Source organism: Mesoplodon densirostris, chromosome X, assembly GCF_025265405.1.
Source record: "Mesoplodon densirostris isolate mMesDen1 chromosome X, mMesDen1 primary haplotype, whole genome shotgun sequence".
In the NCBI taxonomy this organism is placed as follows: domain Eukaryota; kingdom Metazoa; phylum Chordata; class Mammalia; order Artiodactyla; family Ziphiidae; genus Mesoplodon; species Mesoplodon densirostris.
In genome coordinates, this window is record NC_082681.1 from 102,140,258 (window position 1) to 102,163,442 (window position 23,185).

The 23,185-nt window shown below is 54.9% G+C and overlaps 1 protein-coding gene across 16 annotated transcripts in view; it reads left to right on the forward strand.

Annotated features, from left to right (window-relative positions):
- The window catches only part of BCOR (BCL6 corepressor), a 114,580-nt gene that overhangs the window by 81,258 nt on the left and 10,137 nt on the right, over positions 1 to 23,185 (forward strand). For 7 of the 16 annotated variants that reach the window (XM_060086326.1, XM_060086325.1, XM_060086323.1 and 4 more), the window contains 9 exons: positions 9,126 to 9,251; positions 10,577 to 10,655; positions 11,603 to 14,443; positions 15,104 to 15,157; positions 15,629 to 15,815; positions 16,627 to 16,689; positions 21,215 to 21,472; positions 21,819 to 22,163; positions 22,767 to 23,092. In XM_060086326.1, coding sequence (XP_059942309.1) covers positions 9,166 to 9,251; positions 10,577 to 10,655; positions 11,603 to 14,443; positions 15,104 to 15,157; positions 15,629 to 15,815; positions 16,627 to 16,689; positions 21,215 to 21,472; positions 21,819 to 22,163; positions 22,767 to 23,092 — 4,239 coding nt within the window. In that variant the 5' untranslated portion in view covers positions 9,126 to 9,165. Of the gene's footprint in view, positions 1 to 5,866; positions 6,077 to 6,609; positions 6,653 to 6,925; positions 6,990 to 9,125; positions 9,252 to 10,576; positions 10,656 to 11,602; positions 14,444 to 15,103; positions 15,158 to 15,628; positions 15,816 to 16,626; positions 16,690 to 21,214; positions 21,473 to 21,818; positions 22,164 to 22,766; positions 23,093 to 23,185 lie in introns of those variants that run through there. The other 9 variants (XM_060086321.1, XM_060086322.1, XM_060086319.1 and 6 more) reach the window with 9 other exon arrangements.

Sequence of the window (23,185 nt, forward strand, 5' to 3'; positions counted from 1 at the left end):
AACGAAAACTAATGCCTTTCTTAAGTCATAAAATGAGCCTTGTATGATTATTTAATTAAAATCTATTTAAGGACCGATTAGGCGTGTAATTTGCGCTAATAATGACGATTATGGAAATGTTCGACTTAACCAAAAATCATAAAGGAGACATTTTGATCAGTGGGGCGACCAGGAAGGATTCAGGGAGTTGGACGGTTTCCCGAAACACACGAGGCTTCGGGCTGCAGAAAGTGCCGAGCTGCCTAGCCTCTGGGACCACGGTAGAGAGGGCTGCAGGACCCCAGGCCTGGCCGGGGCAGGCCGACCCCACGCTTTGCTGAGCAGAGAAACCGACCCTGGGAGTCTGAACAACCTTTATTCCCAGCTGAGGAAATGGGGGAGGGGGCCTGGGAGGAGGAAACTCTGGGAGAGAGCTGATGAACCCCACAGAACTCTGCGCGAAATGGCTGTGTTCTCTTGCTTTAACAATCAGCAGCGACACACGCATTGCTGCCTCGGCTAGCCTTGGCTGGAGCCTGGAGGGGTGGGGGGAGGGGGGTCTCTTGTTCCGGAGAAACCTGCCAGCTGCTGGGCTTGGTGCGAAGGCAGACACAATGCTGCTGTTGTTGGTTTGATCTCTAACTGTGGATTGTTAGTCTGGCTTTAACTATGTGGTAAGGGGGGAATGTGAAGGCTGTTTACAGCGAGTGCAAATAATGTGACAGCTGTTGGTGCACGAGCAGCGCTGTGCCTCCTCTGCGCTCACACAAAGCGCGCACTATGCAGGCCCGCGGAGAGCTGCAGAGGTGGCCGCCCCTTGCTGGCCCGGGAGCCCTCGGATGCGCTGCGAGAGAGCCCTCGGCGGCGGCACCCGCCCCCCCGCACCCCGCGACACGCATCTTTCTGGCTCCTGGGATCGTGGTGGACGTGCGCGCTGGCTGGTGTGTTGTGGTTTAGGGAACTTGTTAGGCAGAGGTGGCAGGAGAAGGCCTGCGGGGTCATGAGTGTCAACTGTCTGGAGGGGTTTGGCTGGGATCTGTTGACCTGGGGCCTCAGTGGCTTGTGACCGGGTTGTTAAGATTTGGGAAAATAACTTTCCGCCCTAAAGCAAGCCTGTTGGAAAGAATGTATTATTAACTGAAGGCTTTCTGGAAATTGCAGAGGCTCTGAAGGCCGTTGTTCTTCCTCTGAAATGGCCCTGTTATTCAGACAAGTTCAAGAGACAGGCGGCCGCTGTGTTCTATGCCCTCGGCCCTGTTTCCTGGATTGGAAACACAAGTGTGTAGGTTCAGGACCCGAAGCCGGGTGAATGGGGGTGGGGAGGGGTGCAAGTCGGCTTTTGATCACCCACCTCCCTTTGCCTTCCCGGTTTTTAAGAGCGCACTTGCCTTTCAGCTGCAGGACCAACGGTGCTGTCTTGAGGTCTGACCACAGCGCCACCCACTCTGTGACGTAATCAACTAGATGCCCACAGCCCGGCCTTCTCTGAGTTCCTGGTCCTCTGCCAGGCACTGCGGGGAGGCGCCAGGGTGGGAGGGAGAACAGTTGGTGGGTGGCAGCAATACCCCGCTGGGCCGGTCCAAGCTGGCGGGCTCAGGATGGTCCTCAGGATGATCCGGAAGATGGGCCTGCCCCTGGGCTGTCCTGGGGCAAGCTGGGTGTAAACACCACTCCCCCCAACCTCAAGGTTGAAGGCTTCCGCAGCCCTGGCCCCCCCCGCCGGGCTTTGGAGGATCATTTAGAGCTGACTTAATTCTGTATCCTGCCCTTCTGTGTGACTTCGGCCCCTGAGTGTACAGCTTGCAGGATATCTGCAAATTATGGGTCCACCTCCCCCCCCACCCCTGCCCCCAGATCTACTCTCTGAGTTATAATGTGGACTTCTACATCTAGTTGGGTTCCCTAGTGGGGAGCTGGGAGATGCTTCTGGAATGATACATGAACTTCGGTGCCAGTTCTATAAATTGGTCTCTTTTTATGACGTGTGCCATTTTCTGTAGGAATGTTGCTTGCAAAACGAGTTTCGCCTTGGAGGAAAGGCGGAAAGATAAACAAGCCTGCAACGCCAAAACACTGGCAGTCTTTCCCTCCTTCCAGCTCTCTTAAAGCAGCCGGGCTGTATTTCCAGGATTAGACTCGTGCTTGTGAAGAGGGACTCTGGTTGGCTTTTTTTTCCCCCCAAGCAAATGCAAATTAGAGAAAAATAATTTTCTTTCAACGATATGCAACGTATTAGTCACTTGTTATCGTGCTCCGAGGCAGGCCTCATTTGCGCGTCTGCCAGCTCGCTCACATCTGCTCGGCGCTGTTTGGGGCATTTTAACCTTGGTGGTGTCGTGTCTGGTCCCACGGATCAAGGAGGAGTAATTAAGCTCTGAACAGCTAGAAAAATTCACGGGCCCCCACGTCTACCGCAGTTTTCCCACAGCTTTGTTTGGGGTGTTCCGGGTTCCAAGATGAACAGACATGGGGTTCCTATTGTTCCTTGTAAAGAAAGTGGGAGCCCCTGTCCTCCTCTGACCCTCATCCCCAGCCTTCCCAGGACTCCCAGGCTGCACACAATCAGCAGGGAAGCCTGGTGCAGATCACAGGACCCTGTGTTTTATGCATCTTTTATTCGTAAAAAGTTCCTTTGTGCTTCCTGTGTGTACTAATGATAGCTGTCGTTAATAGCTTTCTGGTCTAGCTTGTTCCTTGTGGGGGGAGGAGTTTGCAGTGAGTTCACTTTGTTTCTACAAAGCCCTGATGGAGGCTGCAGTGCAGTGACACCCCCTCTAGAGTCGTGGTCTATGGATCGTTTATTCTGGATTTGCCTCCAGGTTGTGTAGACTCCAAGTGGGATCCCAGCCTGTAGGGACCAGACCCGAGGGGGTGTGGAGGGTGGGTTGGCGGGGAGGAGAGGAGTAAGGTTGATTAATTGCATTCAACCTAGGTTTCCTGTCGTGGGCTGCTGCCTGCTGTTGAGGGACACCAGCTTCCAAATGGGGCCCCCTCTTGCATACACGCGTGGTTGTGTGTGGCACAACCGTGAAAGAAAGTGAAAGGAACAAAAAGCCGAGGCCTGGCGTGGGGGGGGGAGAAGTGTCTGAGGTTGGTCCAAGAGCTGACGGCGGGGGGGCCACGGCTCTGTTTTTGGGAAAGGGGGTGTGTGGCGGGCAGCCCCGGTTTGGCAGCGGCTCTCCCGGTCGATCCTTGCTGGTGCCCCCCTCCCCAAGCCCCCGAGCCCCCTTTTACAGTTGGCTACACCTGGCTTGCATCTTTGAATCGGGGAAGGTGGGGGAGGCGTCCACGGAGAGAACACTCCAGACTGGCCGAAGGGAGCGCAGGACGATGGGCCGGAGCGGTCTCCAGTCAGTGCCCACTCCCCTGGGGCGCGCCGCCGCACATCCTGGGTTCTCCGTGCGCCCATCCAAAGTTGCTTTTGGTCAGAGATTCAGCGGCAGGCGCCTGGGAAGGGGGAGCCCAGAGGAGCGCGCGGGCGGGGTGAGCTGGGGTCGGGGGCTGGCCGAGAGGGGCGGGGGGTGCGTGTGGGGGGGCGGCCCCGCGCGGGGACCTGGCGGAGGAGGGGCGAGGAGCCTGCGGCAGCGCGGGTGTGTGTGGTGGGAGAGAAAATCCCTTTGTTGCCGACCGATCCGTGCTCGGGGCTGAGGCGGGGGAGGGGGCGCCCCTCCCCCACTCGCAGCCGCCGCCGCTGCTGCTGCGGGCCAAGTTCACTCCCGACTGACCCGAGTGGCTCGCGGCGCTATCCTGGCGCCCTGGGAGGAGGCAGGGAAGGTTCTGGTTGCTCAAAAGGTCAGGGCCAGCCGCGTGAGTTTCCCGTCCCCCACTCCGTCACACCCTCACTCCTGCTCCGCAGCTCTGTTACTAATGCAAAACTTGGGTCGTGAGTGGGGACGCCTCTGGAGGCGGCGACAGCCATGACTTGGAGTGTGCCAAGAGACAGCGCCTGGGCAGGCTGGATCACTCCTCCCACCCCCCTCTCCCCTGCAGGACCCAGTCGGGCGACCTCCTTCAGCCACACCCCAGGAAGCCTGCGACCCTCCCCCCGACCTGGGGGCATCCTTGGGGTTCCCCTCTCCCCACTGCTACACATACTGGGGAAAACATCCCAGGAGGACTTGCCCCAACGCTGCACACCCTGGACCGCTTTTTCTCATCTCCCACCTCCTCGCGGCCCCCAGTCCTAAAATAGGAACTTCTTCATCCCTCCCTTCCTTGACGCCAGTAGAGAAGTGCCTGTGTGTGACTCAGTCTGCGCTTGGAGCAGTCCCAGGAAGGGCTCCCGCGCCATGAGCTTTGGGCTTCCATGAAAGCCACACACTCTGCAGAAGGTCACCCCTCCCTGGCCCCCTCTGTGTCCCTGCCTCAGCCTTCCCTCTGCCGCAAGGAAACTGTAGCCATTCTGGGGTTTGTTTGTTACGTAGAATGTTTAGTGGAGTCAGATGCTGTTTAATGGGTTAGATGTGGCCTGCACCAGCTATTGCCAGGCAGAACTCAAGTCCATAGTGCAGTTTAATCCTCTGGAAAACACGGTGCCAAATATTTACAGATGAGGGGGCCAAAGTTGAAGAGGTCCGGCCACCTGCCCAGAGACACGCCGTGGATGAGAGTGGGAGCTGGGAGGCTGTGGTGACTGCGCGCGCGCGTGTCCTCCACAGAGAACCAGCCATGCCGGTGCAGTGAGAGACACCCCTTCCCCGAAGAGGTCCCCAGCCTACGGAGGACTGTGGCACATGGCATGCTGGCTGGGAGCCCTGCCGTCCGCCCGGCCTTCTGAGCCGGAAGCTCCCCAAAACCCGTCCAGGTCTTCTTGGTCACTAACTGGATAAGTGCCTGATGCGGCATGGGGTGCCTAGAGAGTGAGGCCCTAGAAAGGGGCACCGTTCACCGTTCGTATTGGAGTGGAGTTGGGATGGTTTGGTGGCGCTGCTTCCCATTCCGTCGCTGTCACTTGACAAGCGTGCTGTGCAGACTTGAACCAATCCATCAGCGCCTCAAGGGTGGAGGCAGTGGAAAGTGGCCCGGTGCCAGGAGGAGCTGGGGTGGAGAGAAAGGAGAGGTGCCAGGAGTGGCCTGGTGCTGCCTTCCTCCCTGCGCTCACGCCAGCCTCTCACGGCCACTGCTCCTTCCTTTGCAACCTGTTTGTTGCCTGCCAAGGGAAGTCGCCTTTAAAGAAACAAAACAAAACAAACGTTCTCTCCTTCTCCTCGTTCCATAATGGTGTCTTCATTGCAGGAATCGGCAGAACGGTGGTGAGTGCAGCTGGGGACCCGTGTGCCCCCTCGTGTCTTAGATCACAGAGGGCCAAGGTGCCCTCACTCAGGGATGCCGAGGTTGGGGGGACAGCTCCTAATCTTGGTCCCTTTGACCTCTTTCTGCCAATTAGGCTCTTCTCCCCAGCGTCCAGGCCAAGCTTGGATGCTAATCATAACTCTTGGCTCCCGGACCAGATGACTGCCCAAGTCTGTCGAGGGAGACTCAAGCTCTCCTGTGCTTGCCCCTAGGGCCAGACCGAAAGCCGGAGACCACACGGCGAGTCTGCATTTTGCAAGCCGGGTCTCTCCCAGAACTGGGTGTTCAGCGGGCAGCCACCACAACTCCTGGTCTGTTCTTCAGAAACCAGACGCTCCTCCGTCTCCCCAGCTGACCCCTTCTCTTGGCCACCTTCCCTCTTCATCCCTATCCCACATCGTTGCCCCCTTCTCTCCACTGCTGGAAAAAAGGGTTAAAACCCAGAGCCAAGGTGTAGCTTAGCAGCTCCCACTGGAAACAGGTTGGTGCTTGTAAAGTGCTTTTCATGACTGACTTCACACATCTTGGCACTTCCAGAAGCATCACCCACCTGTGGAAGAAAAGGGGGGGAGTCGTTGAGAAATAAGGGCAGATGAGCCTCTTATATACAGCAGCAAAGCGCCTGCTCTGTCTGTCATCTAAATCACGTCATTTGCCCCCTGCAGCATGACCCACAGCCAAGGGTCAGGGAAGTCACTTTTGAAGAACTTTTCCTTGGAGGTTAATTAAAAAAAAAAAAAAGAAGAAGAAGAAAGTAAGAAAGACCCCCAACTATTTCAATAGCCGCTTCTAGAAGAGGAATGGGGTGAGCATGGCGGTGTCTCTGACCCTGTCTCTATGTCCCTTGCGCCCAAGATCCCCTTAGTTAGTTCTACATCCCAGAGAGATGGGGGGTGGGCCCGTTTTTCAGTGATGATGGGGTGTACGCAGTATGACCTTTGCCCAGGATGAGGGTGTTCCTGCCCAGGATTTGGGCTGTCATTCTGGAGAAGGGCCTCATGCCAGGCAGGGTCCCCGGCTCCTTGGCCCTTTCCGCTCAGGTCCATCTTTGGCCCGGAACCTGAAGAGTTAAAAGTCTTTAGCTCGTTGCAATGAAATTATGGCTGGCAGTGGCGCCGCTGTTTGTTCAACAGACCTCCACTTTTAAACAGTTCACAAAAAGTTCATGGGGCAGCTAAAGATTATAAGGTGTGTGTGTGTGTGTGTGTGTGTGTGTGTGTCTCTGTGTGTGTGTGTGTGTAGGTGTAGTCAGCAGGATCCAGTACTGAGCCTTGCCCCTCCTCCTCTTGTTTCTTCACGGCCAGCCCCCCGCCCCGCCCCCCCCCCTCACATGACACCGGACCACGCTCGGGGCCTCAACCCTCCATCTGACCCTGTGCACGTAAGAACACTTCATCCTGACACTGGGTGTTATTTATCTGTGCGACGTTAATATTGAAAACCCCACCAGACAAGACCTGGAAGGGCGGGGAGAGGCTTTGAAAGCACCCCGTGGTCCCAGGTGTCTCTAAACTGCATTCCCCTCTCATGCTAAGTCCAGGCCGCCCTTTCTAAAGAAAAGCCCTTTCAAGGCAAGGGGGCTGCTGGCCCTTTTTGAGGGGAGGGGAGAGGGCTCAATAGGATGATTGTGGCAGCGGCCTTTCTGTTTCCTCAGTCAGGTGCTCAGAGGTCCTTGTCCCAAGGTGACAACTAAAGGAGACATGTAAGAGGCAGCTTGTGTAAGTTTTGAAGACTGGAGCACCAGAAGATTGGGGCTTCGAGGGCACACACGCTTCGTCCCTCATCCTTTTCTTAAGGGTTTGATGGAGTGACCCTTTGGCTTCTGGTATAATGTCCAAATTTCATCATGACACCCAGCCAGGGGGTGGCATGGTGTGGTCCTCCCGCTGCAGCCACGGCCAGGACACTTGCACCGAGGAATGTTGCTCCTCCACCTTTTAGATGAGGCTTCCCTGGACATCTTCCTTTTGGTCTTCCTTTTGTTAGAAGGGGCTGCAGGGGTTAGGGAGGGGACACTTTGTTGAACGTGCCTTTTGGTCGGCCCTGCACTAGTGGTGGCCTGCCCCCAACTTGATTTGTATGTTCGAAACACAGAAGAACAGCCCATGAGCCCCCCACAGAACCTTCCTTGATGCCCAAGTCCATCTGAGTCCACCTTTTCGGGGCACTGTGGCCAGCCACTGGAAATGCCCCAGTCTGTCTAAAGAAAGGGACGCTTCCTAAAGAAATAGCTTCTCTAGAATCCCACCAGGCCGGACACAACTGGGAGATCCCTGCCTCTCCTCCAGCTTCATTGTTGAGCTCTAACCGCGCCGTGTGTCTGCGGCGTGCGACTCTTGATTAACAGACGGTGTTCTCTTATGTATAGGGGCCGACGGGGGATGCTGGTGGACAAAAGCCTGTGGTAGGACAAAGAAATGCAGAGGGATAGCCTGTCTGGCTTTGGGATTCAGGTCTCCCAGGTGCTCCCCGACCCCACCCCTAGTCACTCTCGGAAAAAGAGTCCCCAGTCCTTGGTGGCTCCCACCCAACAGACCTGGCAGTCAGCTCCGTGTGCTAAAGTGTAAAAGCAAGCATTTGCATATTTTTTCCTGCTAACAAAGGAAATGTGTCGACTTGGGGAACATTTGGGCTTTCGGAAACTGTGTGGGTGGGTGTGTGAGGGAGGAGAAAGAAAAGTTCCCCCCATGAGCTGCACACCAGTGATTTCCCACTCAGGTTTGGGTCCTGTGTAAAGAGGTCGTGGCTGGGGGGGGCCCCTCCCCCGCCACCCCGCCCCGGACAAGGGAGTCTGCGAGCAGGGGAATTGCCTAGGGCCATCGGTCCCAGGCATTAAAGGCTCCCCTACTTATTAACCCAGCATTTAACAGCAGGATATGGGGCTGAAGCGCAGTCAAAAGAAACGGCTCAACCTCCAAAGAGCAATTAAAATCCTGCACGAGGATAAATCACGCGCCGTGATAATCCTGTTAATAAAATGCAGCTTGTCCTGACCCTTCACTCATGCAGCAAACTAGAATGTGGTGTGGGTGGGGCTGGTGGGCCGGGAAGTTAAGGAGGGGGCGGGGCTCTCCCCGCTGCCTCAGCAGCCTCCCCCCTCCTCCCGGTAGACGGGAAACGGGTGGCTTCTGCTTGCTCCCCGCGGGCCGGAAACTTGCAGCCCCAGCCCCAGCCCCAGCCCGGCAGCCTGGGCTGCTACGATTTCTGCACTCGCTCCTGATTGCTGGTCCCCAGCGAGCAGGCGTCATTGAATTACTCAGCCGCCTCCCTCTGCAGCTCCCAGGCCAAACCACCCAGGTTTGGGGCTTAATCTAATCTAGGGCTCGGGTGGGGTGGCTCGCCAGCCCACTGACTCTTTTTACCCCTCCATCTGTAAGTCACACGCACCGCAGCCGTGGAAGTGAGTCGTAGTTTGGGCCGCCACACCGGACTGTTGTGCCTTTTATCCCACACCCCACCCCCGTCCCCAATCTTTTCAGCCGCAAGAAGAATCAATGTGGGGCTCCCTGGAATCCAGCACCGTCCACTTTCAATCCAAGTGTGTTCTCCAAAAGGCTGGGAAAGGGGGAGGGAGAAGGGCAGGTTAAGGGTGACGTGCTGTACCTTGAATGGTGTGGCCTGTGGCTCTTGAACTCTCTCTGCATCCCCAGCGCCTCCTGCCAGGGAAGTTCCATCTCCCTCCTTGAACCTCTGGCTCAGGTGTGTTCCTTTGCTCCTGGCCATCTGTAGAACGTGGAGCAGGGTCTGCCTTCCCAAGTGCATTCTGTATGAAGTGCCTAGAAGGAGGGTTTCTCTTGTTCCCTCTTTGGCTCCTTTTTTATTCAACCTCCTGGGATTCTTTTTGTTTTAAACAGACTAGACGCTTGAAGAAAAGCTGCCATCCAAGAAGACGACATGCTTTCAGCAACCCCCCTGTATGGGAACGTTCACAGCTGGATGAACAGCGAGAGGGTCCGCATGTGTGGGATCAGCGACGACAGGTAAATGCGCGTGTCCGGCTGAGGCCTGGGGAGAGCGTGGGTCCTTCCCCAGGGCTCCTGAGCAGAGCCCCCGCTTCACGTCCTCACAGCCACAGTGGGCCCAAAATGGGTAGGGGGGAGATCTCCTGCCTAGCTGGCGGCCCTTGATTTACAGTTTTAACAGGCAACCTGGCTCAGCGAAGCATTGCCGCCCTTTAAGAGATTAGCCCCTAAAGCGGCCTTTCAGTGCACTTTCGTCCTTAATTTATTATTTCATATTTATGAAGGAGAATTAATCCCAGTCTATATGCTGCTTTAACTCTAAATGTCAGGAGTGTGGGCCCAGGTGGATCGGCATTCGATGTGCTTTTAAAACAAATAGTTGGCTCAGTAATAAATGGGGCGATAGCCACCCTTCACGTCATTGAAGCCCAGGGTTTCTCTGCGTCCTCCGCCGCCTGTTAAGCGAGGCCACTGGCTCCTGGTTTCAGTCACCCGACAGCTCTGTTATGCTTCCTCATCAGTAATTTTGGAGTGCGGGGTAGAGGCAGCTAAGCAGTAGATAATTGAAGCTGCTCTTCCGGGTAATGATGAAACTTCTCTCTGCCGCTTGTCAGTGATTTTATCCTGGGGATTTGGAAGTTGGCACCAAGCACTTTCTTTATCGATGCTCTCTGATAACAAGTTCCAGGGGCAGCCGCAGCAGCCTGGCACAGATGTGCGGCTTCCCCTGGAGCAGCTGACATGTGTATGATATTAGTGTGTTATCCCCCATCATTTTGATAGAGGCAGTCAAATATGGCTTCATTATCACCATGGAAACCAGTTTCTTAGGACATGGTACCTAACTTTGTTTGGGGAAAAGTTTTGAAAGCCTGTCCTCACGGGTAACACAGAAGTGATTGATGTAGCCAGCTCACAGACTCCAGCCTTGAGGTCCCCACTTTGGTTTTGGACATTGTATTACTTCATTCCCGTCCTCAGGTAGAGCTTATAAGGGTCTGCTAGGACAGCAGAGCCCGGACTGTCCTGCCCGGCCTCTCTGGAGAAAAAATTGTGAGGGTGACGTGGTTGTGCAGAATTTCTGCCTTACCCAACTCGAGGACATATTTGTGATTTCACATCCCTGTTGCCCTGCCTTTCCTTTGTTTTTTCCAGTCCCGGTGAATCACCATTCGGGGACAAGTTTCAATATGGGCCATTGGGGAGGATTTTTTTTTTTTTTTTTTTTGTTAAGGGCAGTTGGAAAAACGGAGTTATTAGAAACTGGTCTATTCTGGGGCAATCTATGAAAGATGGATTAAGTGAGGAATGCTTTCATGAAGTTGGTGTGTCCTTCTAAATAGGAAAATTCCTGTAAACGATGGTGACGCTTCAAAGGCCAGACTGGAACTAAGGGAAGAAAATCCCTTGAATCATAACGTGGTAAGAGATTAATGGCTTCTGTTGATGTGCTGAGTATCAGTGATCTGTAATCAATGGTGCATTCATTTGCATTACCATTAAAGGGCCTTTTGGGGGCGGGGCGGGGTGTTTCAGGGCAGGGCTGAGTAGAAAGCCTAGGCCGCAGGACGAAGCCTCACCCAATTTCTTCCTGGCTCGCTTTCTTGGCTGTGCTCGCCATTTACGTCCTCGTCCCCTGGTGACTGGTGGGATACGTGCCGCCTTTTCTTCGATAAGCTACGTGCCACATCAGTGCTCCCAGCTGGATAAATGTGTAGCCTCCAAGTAGACCCTTAGGGTTTACCTTCCCAGTAAAATATGAAACAGAGCTGTCTTCAGATACCAGGGAGAGGAAGTCAAAAGACACAACTACAGTTTGACCCGTGGCCTCTTCATTGATTTAGAAATGAGACAGCTCAAGTCCTTCGTTCCTTACTGTCCCCCTGAAGGTTGGGTTTTGTTATGTTAAAGAATGCCTCCCCGCTCCATCCGGGAAAAACGCAGTGCACATCGCCCCGCCCCCACCTGACTGGGGCCTGGGGAGGGTGAGTCCGAGTTCTGTACCCCACGAGGGTGGTTCTGAGAGCAGTGGAGTTGGTATCACCTCAGTTGCAGCAAAGAATTTCTGCTGAGAAGGTGGATCTTCCGGAGTTAATAGATGACTGAATTAATGCAGGGGCCTCAAGTCTAAAGGGACCAACGTTTTCCGTGCTTTCAGGATACTAGTTGGACAAAGGTGAGGCGGCAAGCAGAGGAGGGTTCCGGATAAGCGGGGAGGGGGCCAAAGACCTTGTGAATCCTTTAGTTTTTAACAGTTTCGGCTCAGATGTTGAGGCTGATGTCCTGTTGAGCTAGTCCGCGGTTTCTCTTTGGGATGGGCTGCTTTGAAGGCGTGTCCTCAGTAATACCCATATTCTTCTTCTGCGAAGGTGGACGCGACCACGGCCCATCGGATCGATGGCCTGGCAGCGCTGAGCATGGACCGCACCGGCCTGATCCGGGAAGGGCTGCGTGTCCCCGGAAACATCGTCTATTCTAGCTTGTGTGGACTGGGCTCAGAGAAAGGGCGGGAGGCTGCCACAACCATAGGTGGTCTGGGGTTTTCTTCCGAAAGAAACCCAGAGATGCAGTTCAAGCCGAATACACCCGAGACGGTGGAGGCCTCCGCTGTCTCCGGAAAACCCCCAAATGGCTTCAGTGCTATATACAAAACGCCACCCGGAATACAAAAAAGTGCTGTCCCCACGGCAGAAACACTGGGCTTGGACAGACCTGCCAGCGACAAACAGAGCCCGCTCAACATCAATGGTGCTAGCTACCTGCGGCTGCCCTGGGTCAATCCTTACATGGAGGGGGCCACGCCAGCCATCTACCCTTTCCTCGACTCGCCAAATAAGTATTCCCTGAACATGTACAAGGCCTTGCTACCTCAGCAGTCCTACGGCCTGGCCCAGCCGCTGTATTCTCCGGTCTGTACCAATGGGGAGCGATTTCTCTACCTGCCGCCACCTCACTACGTCAGTCCCCACATCCCATCATCCCTGGCCTCGCCCATGAGACTCTCGACGCCTTCGGCCTCACCAGCCATCCCGCCTCTGGTCCACTGCGCAGACAAAAGCCTGCCCTGGAAGATGGGCGTCAGTCCTGGGAACCCGGTCGATTCCCACTCGTATCCCCACATCCAGAACAGTAAGCAGCCTAGGGTGCCCTCTGCCAAGGCGGTCACCAGCGGCCTGCCGGGGGACACGGCTCTCCTGTTGCCCCCCTCGCCTCGGCCTTCACCCCGCGTCCACCTTCCCTCCCAGCCCGCTGCGGACACCTACTCCGAGTTCCATAAGCACTATGCCAGGATCTCCACCTCGCCCTCGGTCACCCTGTCGAAGCCATACATGACGGTCAGCAGCGAGTTCCCCGCGGCCAGGCTCTGCAGCAGCAAGTATCCAAAGGCTCCAGAAGGAGCCGAAAGCACCCAGCCAGCTCCCGGGCACACCCGGAAAACAGCAGGTCAAGACAGAAAAGATGGCAGCTCACCTCCTCTCTTGGAGAAGCAGACGGTTACCAAAGACGTCACCGATAAGCCACTAGACTTGTCCTCTAAAGTGGTGGATGTAGATGCTTCCAAAGCTGACCACATGAAAAAGATGGCTCCCACCGTCCTGGTTCACAGCAGAGCTGGAAGCGGCCTAGTGCTCTCCGGAAGTGAGATTCCGAAAGAAACTCTGTCTCCTGCAGGAAATGGCTGTGCTATCTATAGATCTGAGATCATTAGCACGGCTCCCTCGTCCTGGGTGGTGCCCGGGCCAAGTCCTAACGAAGAGAACAATGGCAAAGGCCTGCCGCTGAAAAACAAGGCCTTGGACTGGGCCATCCCGCAGCAGCGCAGTTCTTCGTGTCCCCGCATGGGCGCCGCCGACGCCGTGGTCACTAACGTTTCGGGGTCGGTGTCGAGCGCCGGCCGCCCAGCCTCTGCGTCGCCGGCCCCAAATGCCACCGCCGAGGGCAGCAAGACCAGCAGGAGCTCCGTGGATACCACGCCATCCGTCATCCAGCACGTGGGCCAGCCCCCGACCACACCTGCCAAGCACAGCGGCGGCACCGGCAGCAAGGGCGCCAAAGCCAGCAACCCAGAGCCGAGCTTCAAAGCGAACGAGAATGGCCTCCCGCCGAGCTCAGTATTTCTCTCACCAAACGAGGCGTTCAGGTCCCCACCAATCCCCTACCCCAGGAGTTACCTGCCTTACCCAGCGCCCGAGGGCATTGCCATAAGTCCCCTCTCCTTACACGGCAAAGGCCCTGTCTACCCTCACCCGGTGTTGTTGCCCAATGGCAGTCTCTTTCCTGGGCACCTCGCCCCAAAGCCCGGACTGCCCTATGGGCTACCCACGGGCAGGCCGGAGTTTGTGACCTACCAGGACGCGCTGGGGTTGGGCATGGTGCATCCCATGTTGATACCTCACACGCCCATCGAGATCACTAAAGAGGAGAAACCGGAGAGGAGGTCCCGGTCCCACGAGAGGACCCGCTATGAGGACCCAAGCCTCCGGAACCGGTTTTCTGAGATGTTGGAAGCTGGCAGCACCAAGTTACATCCAGAAGTCCCCGCGGACAAGAACCTAAAGCCCAGCCCCAGCTGGAATCAAGGGAAGACCGTCGCCAAGAGTGACAAGCTCGTCTATGTAGACCTCCTCCGGGAAGAGCCAGATGCGAAAACCGACGCTAACGTGTCCAAACCCGGCTTCACAGCTGAGAGTGTCAGCCAGAGTGCCGAGCCCACCAAACCCCCGCCTGACCCGGCCCTACAGCCACACCGGGATTTCATTGCCCTGAGAGAGGAGTTGGGGCGCATCAGTGACTTCCACGAAGCCTATACTTTCAAACAGGCTCCGGGCCAGCCAGTCTTCGGCTTAAGCAAGGAGAATGTTCCAGCGGGAACCAACAAGGAGAACCTGGCGATGCCGGTCTCGACTCCATTCCTGGAGCCGACCCTGGGGAGCGATGGCTCTGCGGTCACTTTCGGGAAAACCCAAGAGGATCCCAAACCATTTTGCGTGGGCAGTGCCCCACCGAGTGTGGACGTCACCCCCACCTATACCAAAGACGGAGCTGACGAGGCAGAATCAACCGATGGCAAAGTTCTGAAGCCGAAGCCATCTAAGCTGGCAAAGAGAATCGCAAACTCCGCTGGTTACGTGGGTGACCGGTTCAAGTGTGTCACTACCGAACTGTACGCAGACTCCAGTCAGCTCAGCCGGGAGCAGCGGGCATTGCAGGTGAGCCCCCCCACCCGAATTTCAGGAGCCTGACCAGTTGTCAGGTTTTTTTAATGTGTGAAGAGGAGGGGGCCGGGGGTATGATAGGGCAGGACACCGGGCTGATTTGGTTAATGAAGCTTAGGATAATTTAAATGTTTGAAATGTGTCCAGTAAGGGGACGTAAGTGGATACTTTAAGTTATTCTGTAGATTTTAAGCGAACTCCACTCGAATGCTGATAACGGAAGTTTTAATTATTGCGAAGGATGTCTAAAAGACTGCATGACATTTACCTATCAATCGCTTTGATTTCTCTGCCGTTACTGTACGTTAACAAATATACCTAAAAGCGCTGCTTAGAATGCCTTACGTGATACTTGGTGGAGGTGTGTAGCGGCCGCATGTCTGTGAGATTCGTGCAATTTTTTTTTCCACCAAAAAAACAAACAAACAAACAAAAAACAAAAAAACAAACCTTGCTTAAAGGGATAGAGTATGTATTTAACTTGCTAGTGAATGATAGATGTTGTATAGGAATTTCCTTAAGATATTTTACTTTTAATTAAAAGATAAATAAAGCCAAATTGTTTTGCAATGTTAAGAAAAAAATTGGTTTATGCTTATAAAAATGGATGAAGTTATCTAAATGATCCATTGAGTGCCCATTTTAATTACATAGATGGAAGGATTACAAGAGGACAGTATTTTATGTCTACCCGCTGCTTACTGTGAGGTCAGTTCTTCAAATTTTTATTACTAGAATCTTACATAAACCTTTTGAGTTAAATTTCATTTCCAAATATACAAAGGGAAGTTTGTGGGCCATGGTCGTCTTTATTCATTGTGCATTTGTTTTCTTTTCTGTTGTGTTTTTGTTTCGCTTTCTTTGCGTTGTGTTTTTGTTTTGTTTTATTTACCTTCGAAAGAGAATGTCTGTCTCTATGCCACAGTGTATGTATGGCTATACATACACACCACATATATCTCTACATACATATGGCTTTACGAATAAAGAGTGTGTGACTAGTTACATATAGACACTCTTACATTTTTATCGTTAAATTTTAAAATATCTCAGTTGTATCATAAATTGTGGTTGGTTTTGGGCAAACTTTTCTTTGAAGATACTTTCCTTTAAGGTAAGGGCAGTGAAATAGCTTTGGTGGTAAGGTGTGTCTTTTTTCCATCTCCGTTCTCTTTCTAGCGTGCAATGATGCGCTTCTCAGAGTTGGAGATGAAAGAGCGAGAAGGTGGCCACCCCACGACCAAAGACTCCGAGGTGTGCAAATTCAGCCCCGCTGACTGGGAAAGGCTGAAAGGAAGTCAGGACAAAAAGCCAAAGTCGGTCGCCCTGGAGGAGGCCATTGCCGACCAGAACGACAGTGAGAGATGTAAGTGAACCCAGGCGGCTCGCGTGTGGTACCACGTCGGTGGGAACGGGGCGGTTCCGCTCCCAGTGCCGAGGGAGGTGAGCGGAAACGATACGCTTCCGATGGCCCAGCGTCTGGGTGCTGGCTGTTCGGAGAACGGGCTGCTCTGGCCACCCTTCCCAGCTGTGGATTGCAAGGCTGGTTGTGCTTTTGAGCGTTGCGGCATCCAGGATGGAAGCACCTATGAAATGTTGTTTCCTGGCACGCATCTCCTTTTTCCGGAGAAATGCTAGTCCTGTAGTTGGTAATAGTCTGATACAGTAGAGCAGAGCAATGGCAGTGCAAGACCTCCAGCGTAGCAGGTACGTGTTCTGTTTTGTAGCAGGTACGGATACGGGTTTTTGGTAGCAGTGGAATGACACTTGCAGCCAGAGCCAGACCCTCCAGAGTGACGGTCTCCTATGGGAGGGAGTGGAGAGTACTTGGATTCTCCCTCCGAAGGCAGAGGTTTCGTTCAAGTGAGATGAGGGCTGATGAAGGCACCAGAAAGAGGAGCATAATTATTTTCTGTGGCAGGCTTGTTTGCAGTCATTAGGAGTAGACAGTACGCTCCGAGGGCGTGGGATCAACGAGGGCGTTCTTCCTACCAGACGGGGTGTATTCGGTTTTGGAGGCCAAATTGGAGAGAAGGCTAGTGTTTGCCTCGAGTCACACTCTGCGGTCCCATCAGCTGCTCCCCCACTGGGGTTGACTTCGGGCTTTGCCCTCGAGACTTCCTGGACTAATGAGATGTGTTGGCAGCAAGTGGAGGTCTTTCTCCCGCTTTCTTCAGTGTGCGTGCTTGTGGCCTGTGGCCTGCAGCCTGCTCCGGACCCCAGAAACCTCACGGGTGATGGTGAGTGAGGGCACCTAGGTGAACGTCGAGGACAGGGTGGGCGTGAAATCCTCCTGAGACAGGACAGTCGGGGGTGGTGGGCACGTTTGGGAGGTCCAGGCCCTTGGACCCGGTCGTAGGGTCGGCGTTCGCCCGCACGCTTAGGTCGTGGGTGCCTGATGCAGTTCGGGAAAATTGTGGTCAGCAACAGCGTGTGCTTCTCTCTGCTGCTTGGGGCACTGCCCTCCCCCAGCTCAGCTTTGGGGTCAGACAAAGGCCTGTGGCCAGGGTTCTGGGTAAGCCACACCGGGACCGGTTTGTGCTACGTGGCTCCCGTAGAAGGGGATTTCTGTGGCTAGTCAGTGGCGGCCTTACCCGAGGGATGGGGCTCTTGATGTGCCTGGAGTCGACGATTCCGAGCTCCTCCCCCTCGGGATTGGAATGCAAAACGGAGGGTCCAGGCCACCCTGGAGTAAAGCAGCAAGAAGGCCTCCCTCCTTGCTTACGCTCACAGCCGACACGCAGCCCTTACCCTCCTGAGTGGCCTCATAACTCAGCTCTTGGGGAAGTTTCTCAGAGAGATGTGATAAAAGTGGGCAAGGCCAAGTTCACGGGGATGCACTTTTCTGAGGAGGGGATCTGCCTGTTCTGGGTGGACGGTGAGGGAGGCTGGAGGAAGGGAGCGGGAAGTTAACCGGCCTCGAGTCTTCTCGCCCTTTTCTCCAGCAACGTGGCCAAACCCAGGGTGGCCGCTGCCCTTCGTGTCTCAATGGCCTCACCCGCCCTTCTTCCCAGAGAAGTTTGTGTGCGTCCTTCCCAGTCTTGCCTGCTGAGCATGGACACAAGAACTCGGTGTGGCTGACGGGGAGCAGGGCCTGAGCCCCAGATGATTCCGAAAGCCCCCTCCCCCCACCGCCTGCCTCCAATCTCAGACCGACCGACGGGTCTCTTCCTGGAGCACCCGGGACATGGCCCAGTGAGCCATGAATCGCCACCATGGGAGGGCAGGAGAAGGGTTGGGGAAGGTGAGGGGCTCCGTTTGAAAGGTTGGGGCAACGGAGGTGGGTTCCCCACCCACCCTCTGTCTTGTAGAGACGTGGGGTTTGTAAATAGCTGGTCAGGAAAGGTCACCTGAAGGGGCCACTGTTTTTACCGCGGCCTCCACATCCAAGGCACAGCAGGGGTTCATTCCATTCAGCTGGATATGAATGGGCCTTCTTGTTCTTGGGCTATCATGTCTTGAGCTGATAGGGGCTCAGGTCCTTCTCATGGGTGTCGGTGTGGCCGAGAGCCGAGCTGTGAGCACATGGGAGCTGGGGCGGGGATTTGGGGCGGGCAGGGGTCCCAGAGAGGGTCCAGGACGCCTTCAAGATGCCTTCCCCCTTCTGAGGCAGCCTCTACCCATGGAGGGCCCAGGAGCTTCCAAGGTGGTGGGTGCTGTTTGCGCGGCCCTGGTTGTCCTGGTGCGGGTGCATCTTGTTGCTAGGGGCTTGTTTAAAAAAGGAATTAACTTGAAAACACAGTGGCCGAGATACTCATTTATTCTTTATGATCACATGGGTGGCTGAGTGAAATTTTTATTTTGGAAGTTCACCAAATGAGTTTGGAGGTTCCTCAGACTTGAAAGTTCATCACTAGGAACCCTCGGTGGCATTTGAAGATGGGGCGGGGCAAGGAGGCATTGGTCCCTTCCTTCTCAAACTTGGAGTAACCATCTCCCTTGCCAACCACTTGGCTGGGACAGGCCTAGGACCTGCTCAGTGGCAGTGCCTGGCCAGGGGCTGGAGGAAGCCTCAGTCGAGGGGCTTCATGAAACTTCTTTGCTCAGGGAACTTCTCTTCCAGCTGAGCACCTGCACGTTTGTAAACTACTTTGGAACAGAGATCCCCTGCACTCCTTCTGTAGCGGGTGTAACTTTTAACAAGGTTAGCCCTGACTGGAGGTGCTATAGTTAAGCTACAGAGAAGGGGATTTTAATCCTGGGGAGCCTTCCAGCAACTCAGAACCCTCTCACCTTGTTTAGGCCTCACTGGGCATGGCTCAACAGTGGTGAGGGTGCTTTGTTGCCACAGTGACTTGTAAATGTTGCTGTGGCGATGCTTCTGTGAGGTGATGCTATGGTACAACCGTAATGAATTTGGGATATATAGGACCATGCTGCGGGGAGCAAGCATTAAACCTCAAACAATATAGCCACGTTCACATCTTGCTTAGACTGGGTGACCAAGGGCACATGGCTTCCCACTTTTAGAAGGGCCAAAAGTAGCAATGATGGCAAAGCCTGATGGTTAGGATCCCCGTGTATCTATTTATGTCCCCATCTCCTTTGCCCTCAAGGGTCATCCTCCTGTGGGTCGTGGTTAGAACAGTCTTTGAGAAGCTCCAAGTGACACGGAGCCTCTACCCCATAGCTGGTGGCCATGGGCATCTTGGGCAGTCGGGGTGGGTGTCCCTTCAGGGTTATTACTGGCCTGGGTAAGGTCACACTAGCGTAAGGTCTTGGAGGGCCTTAGCTGAGGGGAATTGAGATCTTTGCCCTAAAAGGCTCCGGGGTTGGGGGAAGGGTGGATGGACCTAGTTTGGAAAAAGAAACTTTCAAATTGGACATGGGGGTCCTTAAGGTAGCCCTTCCATTCCTCCATGGATCCCCTCCCACGGAGCTTTTAGGGAAGGCTGATTGGACCAGAGAAGTCCAATGGTGTAACCAGCAGGGCTCACCTCTTAAAATTTCATACATTTCAGGCCTGAAATTCAGGCTGGTCTGAAAGTCTTGGCATCTTTTGGTTAAAGGGATTTTTCCAGCCTTTCTCTGTGCTGGGTCCGGCCCGTGATTATGAAGCCCACCCCTGGGGGGAGGCTAGCAGTAACATTCCCACTTTACGAGTGAAGGGGGCCGAGTTGTAAAGCGGCGCCATTCCTGCCCGAGTGTTTAAGAGGGTCACAGAGCAGCCGGAGTGAGAGTTGCAGCACGCCGTCCTCACCGGGCCTGCGGTAGCCTGGGCTGCATCACCCGTAAGCACAGGCCAGGAGTTTGGGGTTTCTCCTGCTGCCATGACAGGAGACCCTCGCGGTTGGGGTGATTCCACCATTCCGGCAAGAGTAGATGGGGACCTGTCCCACCTTGGGATACCCTTGGAGAAAAGCTAAGTGTGTTCCACCATTGAGAACACAGGTCAGGCTAGCCCAGGCCAGGGTGAGGTTCAAACCCCACAACTGACTGCCATTAAATGCCGGGAATGCCCCCAAGAGAGGCTGATCAGGGGACCAGCCGGCTGGGCAGAAGTGGGAGTGATACTTGAAGTGGTCTAGGGAGAGGAGGAGGAATGCGAGCAGCATGTGAGGGGTGTGTCCATGATTTCATCTAGAAAAACGGGCTGTGGGAGCTTAGCTCAGGTGTTAACGAAATACCAAACTCATACACCCACCCCCACCCCCGGCCGGTGATGGACACAGGGTCATCTTCGGGGAACTCTTTAACAGCACAGTGATCATTATGGAATTATTTGTGTGTTAGAAACAATGTGACTAGCAAAGCAGTTGAACTGTTTCTTTGGCTAGAGCAAAAGTGAGGAGTGATGTTAGGCTGGGGTGATTGGAGGAAAAGCCCCAAGTGGATGCTAGATTGAGCAGAGTGGGCAGGAGCAACACAGGCGGAGCTGGGGTGTGAGCAGTTCAGCCCTGCCCGCCGCACCCCCACCCCACCCCACCCCCATGAAAGGGGTTGGAGTCTTGTCTTTGAAATGTCCTTAGATGCTTGTTGCCTGGGAAGGAAGGCGTGGAGATGTGCCAGGTGGGTGACTGGTGTCACTGAGGGCCTTCTTCCTAGACAGGAAATAGGAGTAGCCCCTCGATGGCAGTGAAATGCTTTTCCCCCCACGGGTGTGGAAAGAGGACAGACGGACTTGTAGCAATCTGGTTGAGTTCTTTGAAATTGCCCTTGACCCTTGTGTGTGCACCAGGAAGCCTTTCCTTTCCCTTTGCCAGGCTCCTCTTCCCTTGGTCTCCCCAGCTTCCCAGCCTCCCACCATTCTTTCTTCACCCTCGCCCCTGCTGACCCAAGTGAACATTGGTGCTATGTCTGTGTAGATGGCAGTTGGGGGCTATTTGGTCTCTTGATGACATCAGCCTTTTTTGTTTACTACAAAGTAGTAGCAACTGTTTCCATAGTCATTTGTAGCTCCGCTCTGATTGGTTGGATCTTACTGTGAGGTCACTCACCCCCCCTTTAAAAGTAAGCCACCTTGGAGAGTTAAGCAGTTAGGGAGTGATCTCACATGCCTATAGAGGGGTGGTGTAGACGCCTCACCTTGACCCTTGAAGGATGGGTGGTGAGTGGGCTACGCGCCTCATTTTCTGCTTTCTTTGCTGGTTGTGTTCAGCTGTCCTTCCTTTGGGACGTCTTTCTGAGGGTTTTGTGCTTCCGGCGTGTGAGGCCCCTGGTCTCCAAAGGGGGGTCTGTTGGTAGCACATTGCCTTGGGCATGGGGGTCCTGCCTGCTCCTGGTGACCTTTGTTCCCTCCTTTCCGGGTTGTCTCCCCTCCCCTAGGGGAGTGTTATGATGGAAGCAAACCTGACCCCTTCGAAGCCCCAGAGGACAATGATCTTCCTGAGGACTACTTCATGGACACGGAGCCCCCCAGAGAGCCCCCCGCCGACCAGGCGGCCCCGGACGCGCCACGCAGCCCCACCCTCCGGCTGAACAGAAAGCGCAAGGTCTCTGGCGATAGCAACCACACTGAGACCACTGTGGAAGAGCTCCCGGAGGACTCTCTGCTGAAAGCCAAGCGGAGACGGGTCTCCAAAGGTGAGCTCGGTTTCGCTTCGGGCCTGCAGGGCACCCTGCGGAAGTCCTGGAGCGGAGCAATGGAAAGTTCCAGTCCCACCCTGGAGCCCTGGGGGGAGCCACTCACACCTCCCCACCCCCCACCCCCATCCCATCCCCCACCCCCCAAAGCCAGGTGCCGGGGCTGGAGCCCAAAGGTGGCCAAAGGCAAATAGGCCCCCTCCCGAGACTTGGTGACAAGTTCCAGCCAACACAGTGACCACACCCCTCCCCTCCCCCACCCCTATTAGTGATGTGTAAGACAGTTTGTTCCCCACCCCCCGCCCCGGGGGGCTTCTTCATTAATTTGTAGTTATTTCTCCATTAGATGACTGGCCTGAGAGGGAAATGACAAACAGTTCCTCTAACCACTTAGAAGAGCCACATTATAGTGAGCTGACCAACCTGAAGGTGTGCATTGAATTAACAGGGCTCCATCCCAAAAAGCAACGCCACTTGCTGCACCTTAGAGAACGGTGGGAGCAGCAGGTGTCGGCAGCAGAGAGCAAACCTGGCCGGCAGGGCAGGAAGGAAGTGACCCAGGCGGTTCAGCCTGCGGTCACCCCCCAGGGCAATAGCATCTCCGAAGAGAAACCTGGCAGGAAAAGGGCAGAGGCCAAAAGCAACAGAAGCTGGTTGGAGGAGTCCCTTAAATGCAGTGACAATGAACAAGGTACGCACGGGGCGGGGGGCGCTCCTGGAGGGTGGATCACCTGCCCTCTGTGGGAAACGGCCCTGGAGGGGACCTGAGCGCCATCCAAGTTGACAAGAGTAGCGTGTGGCGAGCGGGGAGTTTCATGAGGTCCTTTCAGCCTGCACACTTCCTTATGGAATGTACAGTGAGGCGGGAGCTCGACTTCCTGGGCTGCTCCTCATCACCCAGCCCGCGGCTGGGCAGGAAGGGAAGTCTTGGGTGACCCCGGGCGCTTGTCAGTGCCCTCATTCCAGCCTCGGGCTGTCCCCAGTCGCCCTGTCCCGAGCGCCCAGGCCCCCCACGGGTGGGGACGGGAGCGCACGAAGGGCTGGCTTCTGCCCTCTCTTGCGGCCCTTTGAAGTGACTTGCCATTTGGCGTTTCGTGGGTTAGCCTATTTGCCGGTTGAATGTGGGATAATTAAAATATTAGTGCTTTGAAAACATAATTGGTATATCTTTAAAAACTGAAGCCGCTCCAACGATCAGTGCTAACAATGGGCTTTTCTTTCCTCACCGGCTACAACTGTGTAACGCCCGCTTCTTCTCCCCCTGCCTCCCGCCCTCCCCCTCCTGTGGATCCAGCCTTGCCTGTGTTCTCCGGCTCTCCGCCCATGAAGGGCCTTTCATCCACCAATGCAAGCGGCAAAAAGCAGACTCAGCCAAGCTGCACGCCAGCCTCAGGACTGCCTACCAAACATGACCAAGTTAAAGAAAGCCAGAAGACAGATGTGCTGTGCATGGACGAAGAAATGGATTGGCAGCCTTCGCCCCTGCCGCAGAAATACACCGACAACAGTGAGAAACCATCCGGGAAGCGACTGTGCAAAACCAAGCATTTGATCCCTCAGGAGCCCAGGCGGGGCTTGCCGCTGCCAGGGGACTACTACGTGGACAATGCGGATGGCAAGGTACCTCTTGCCCCTGGCTCTCCCCCGCCCCCCGGGCCTGTGCAAGCACATCCCGCCTGCCTACTTCTCTGCTTCTGGGGACAAAGCTTTCCT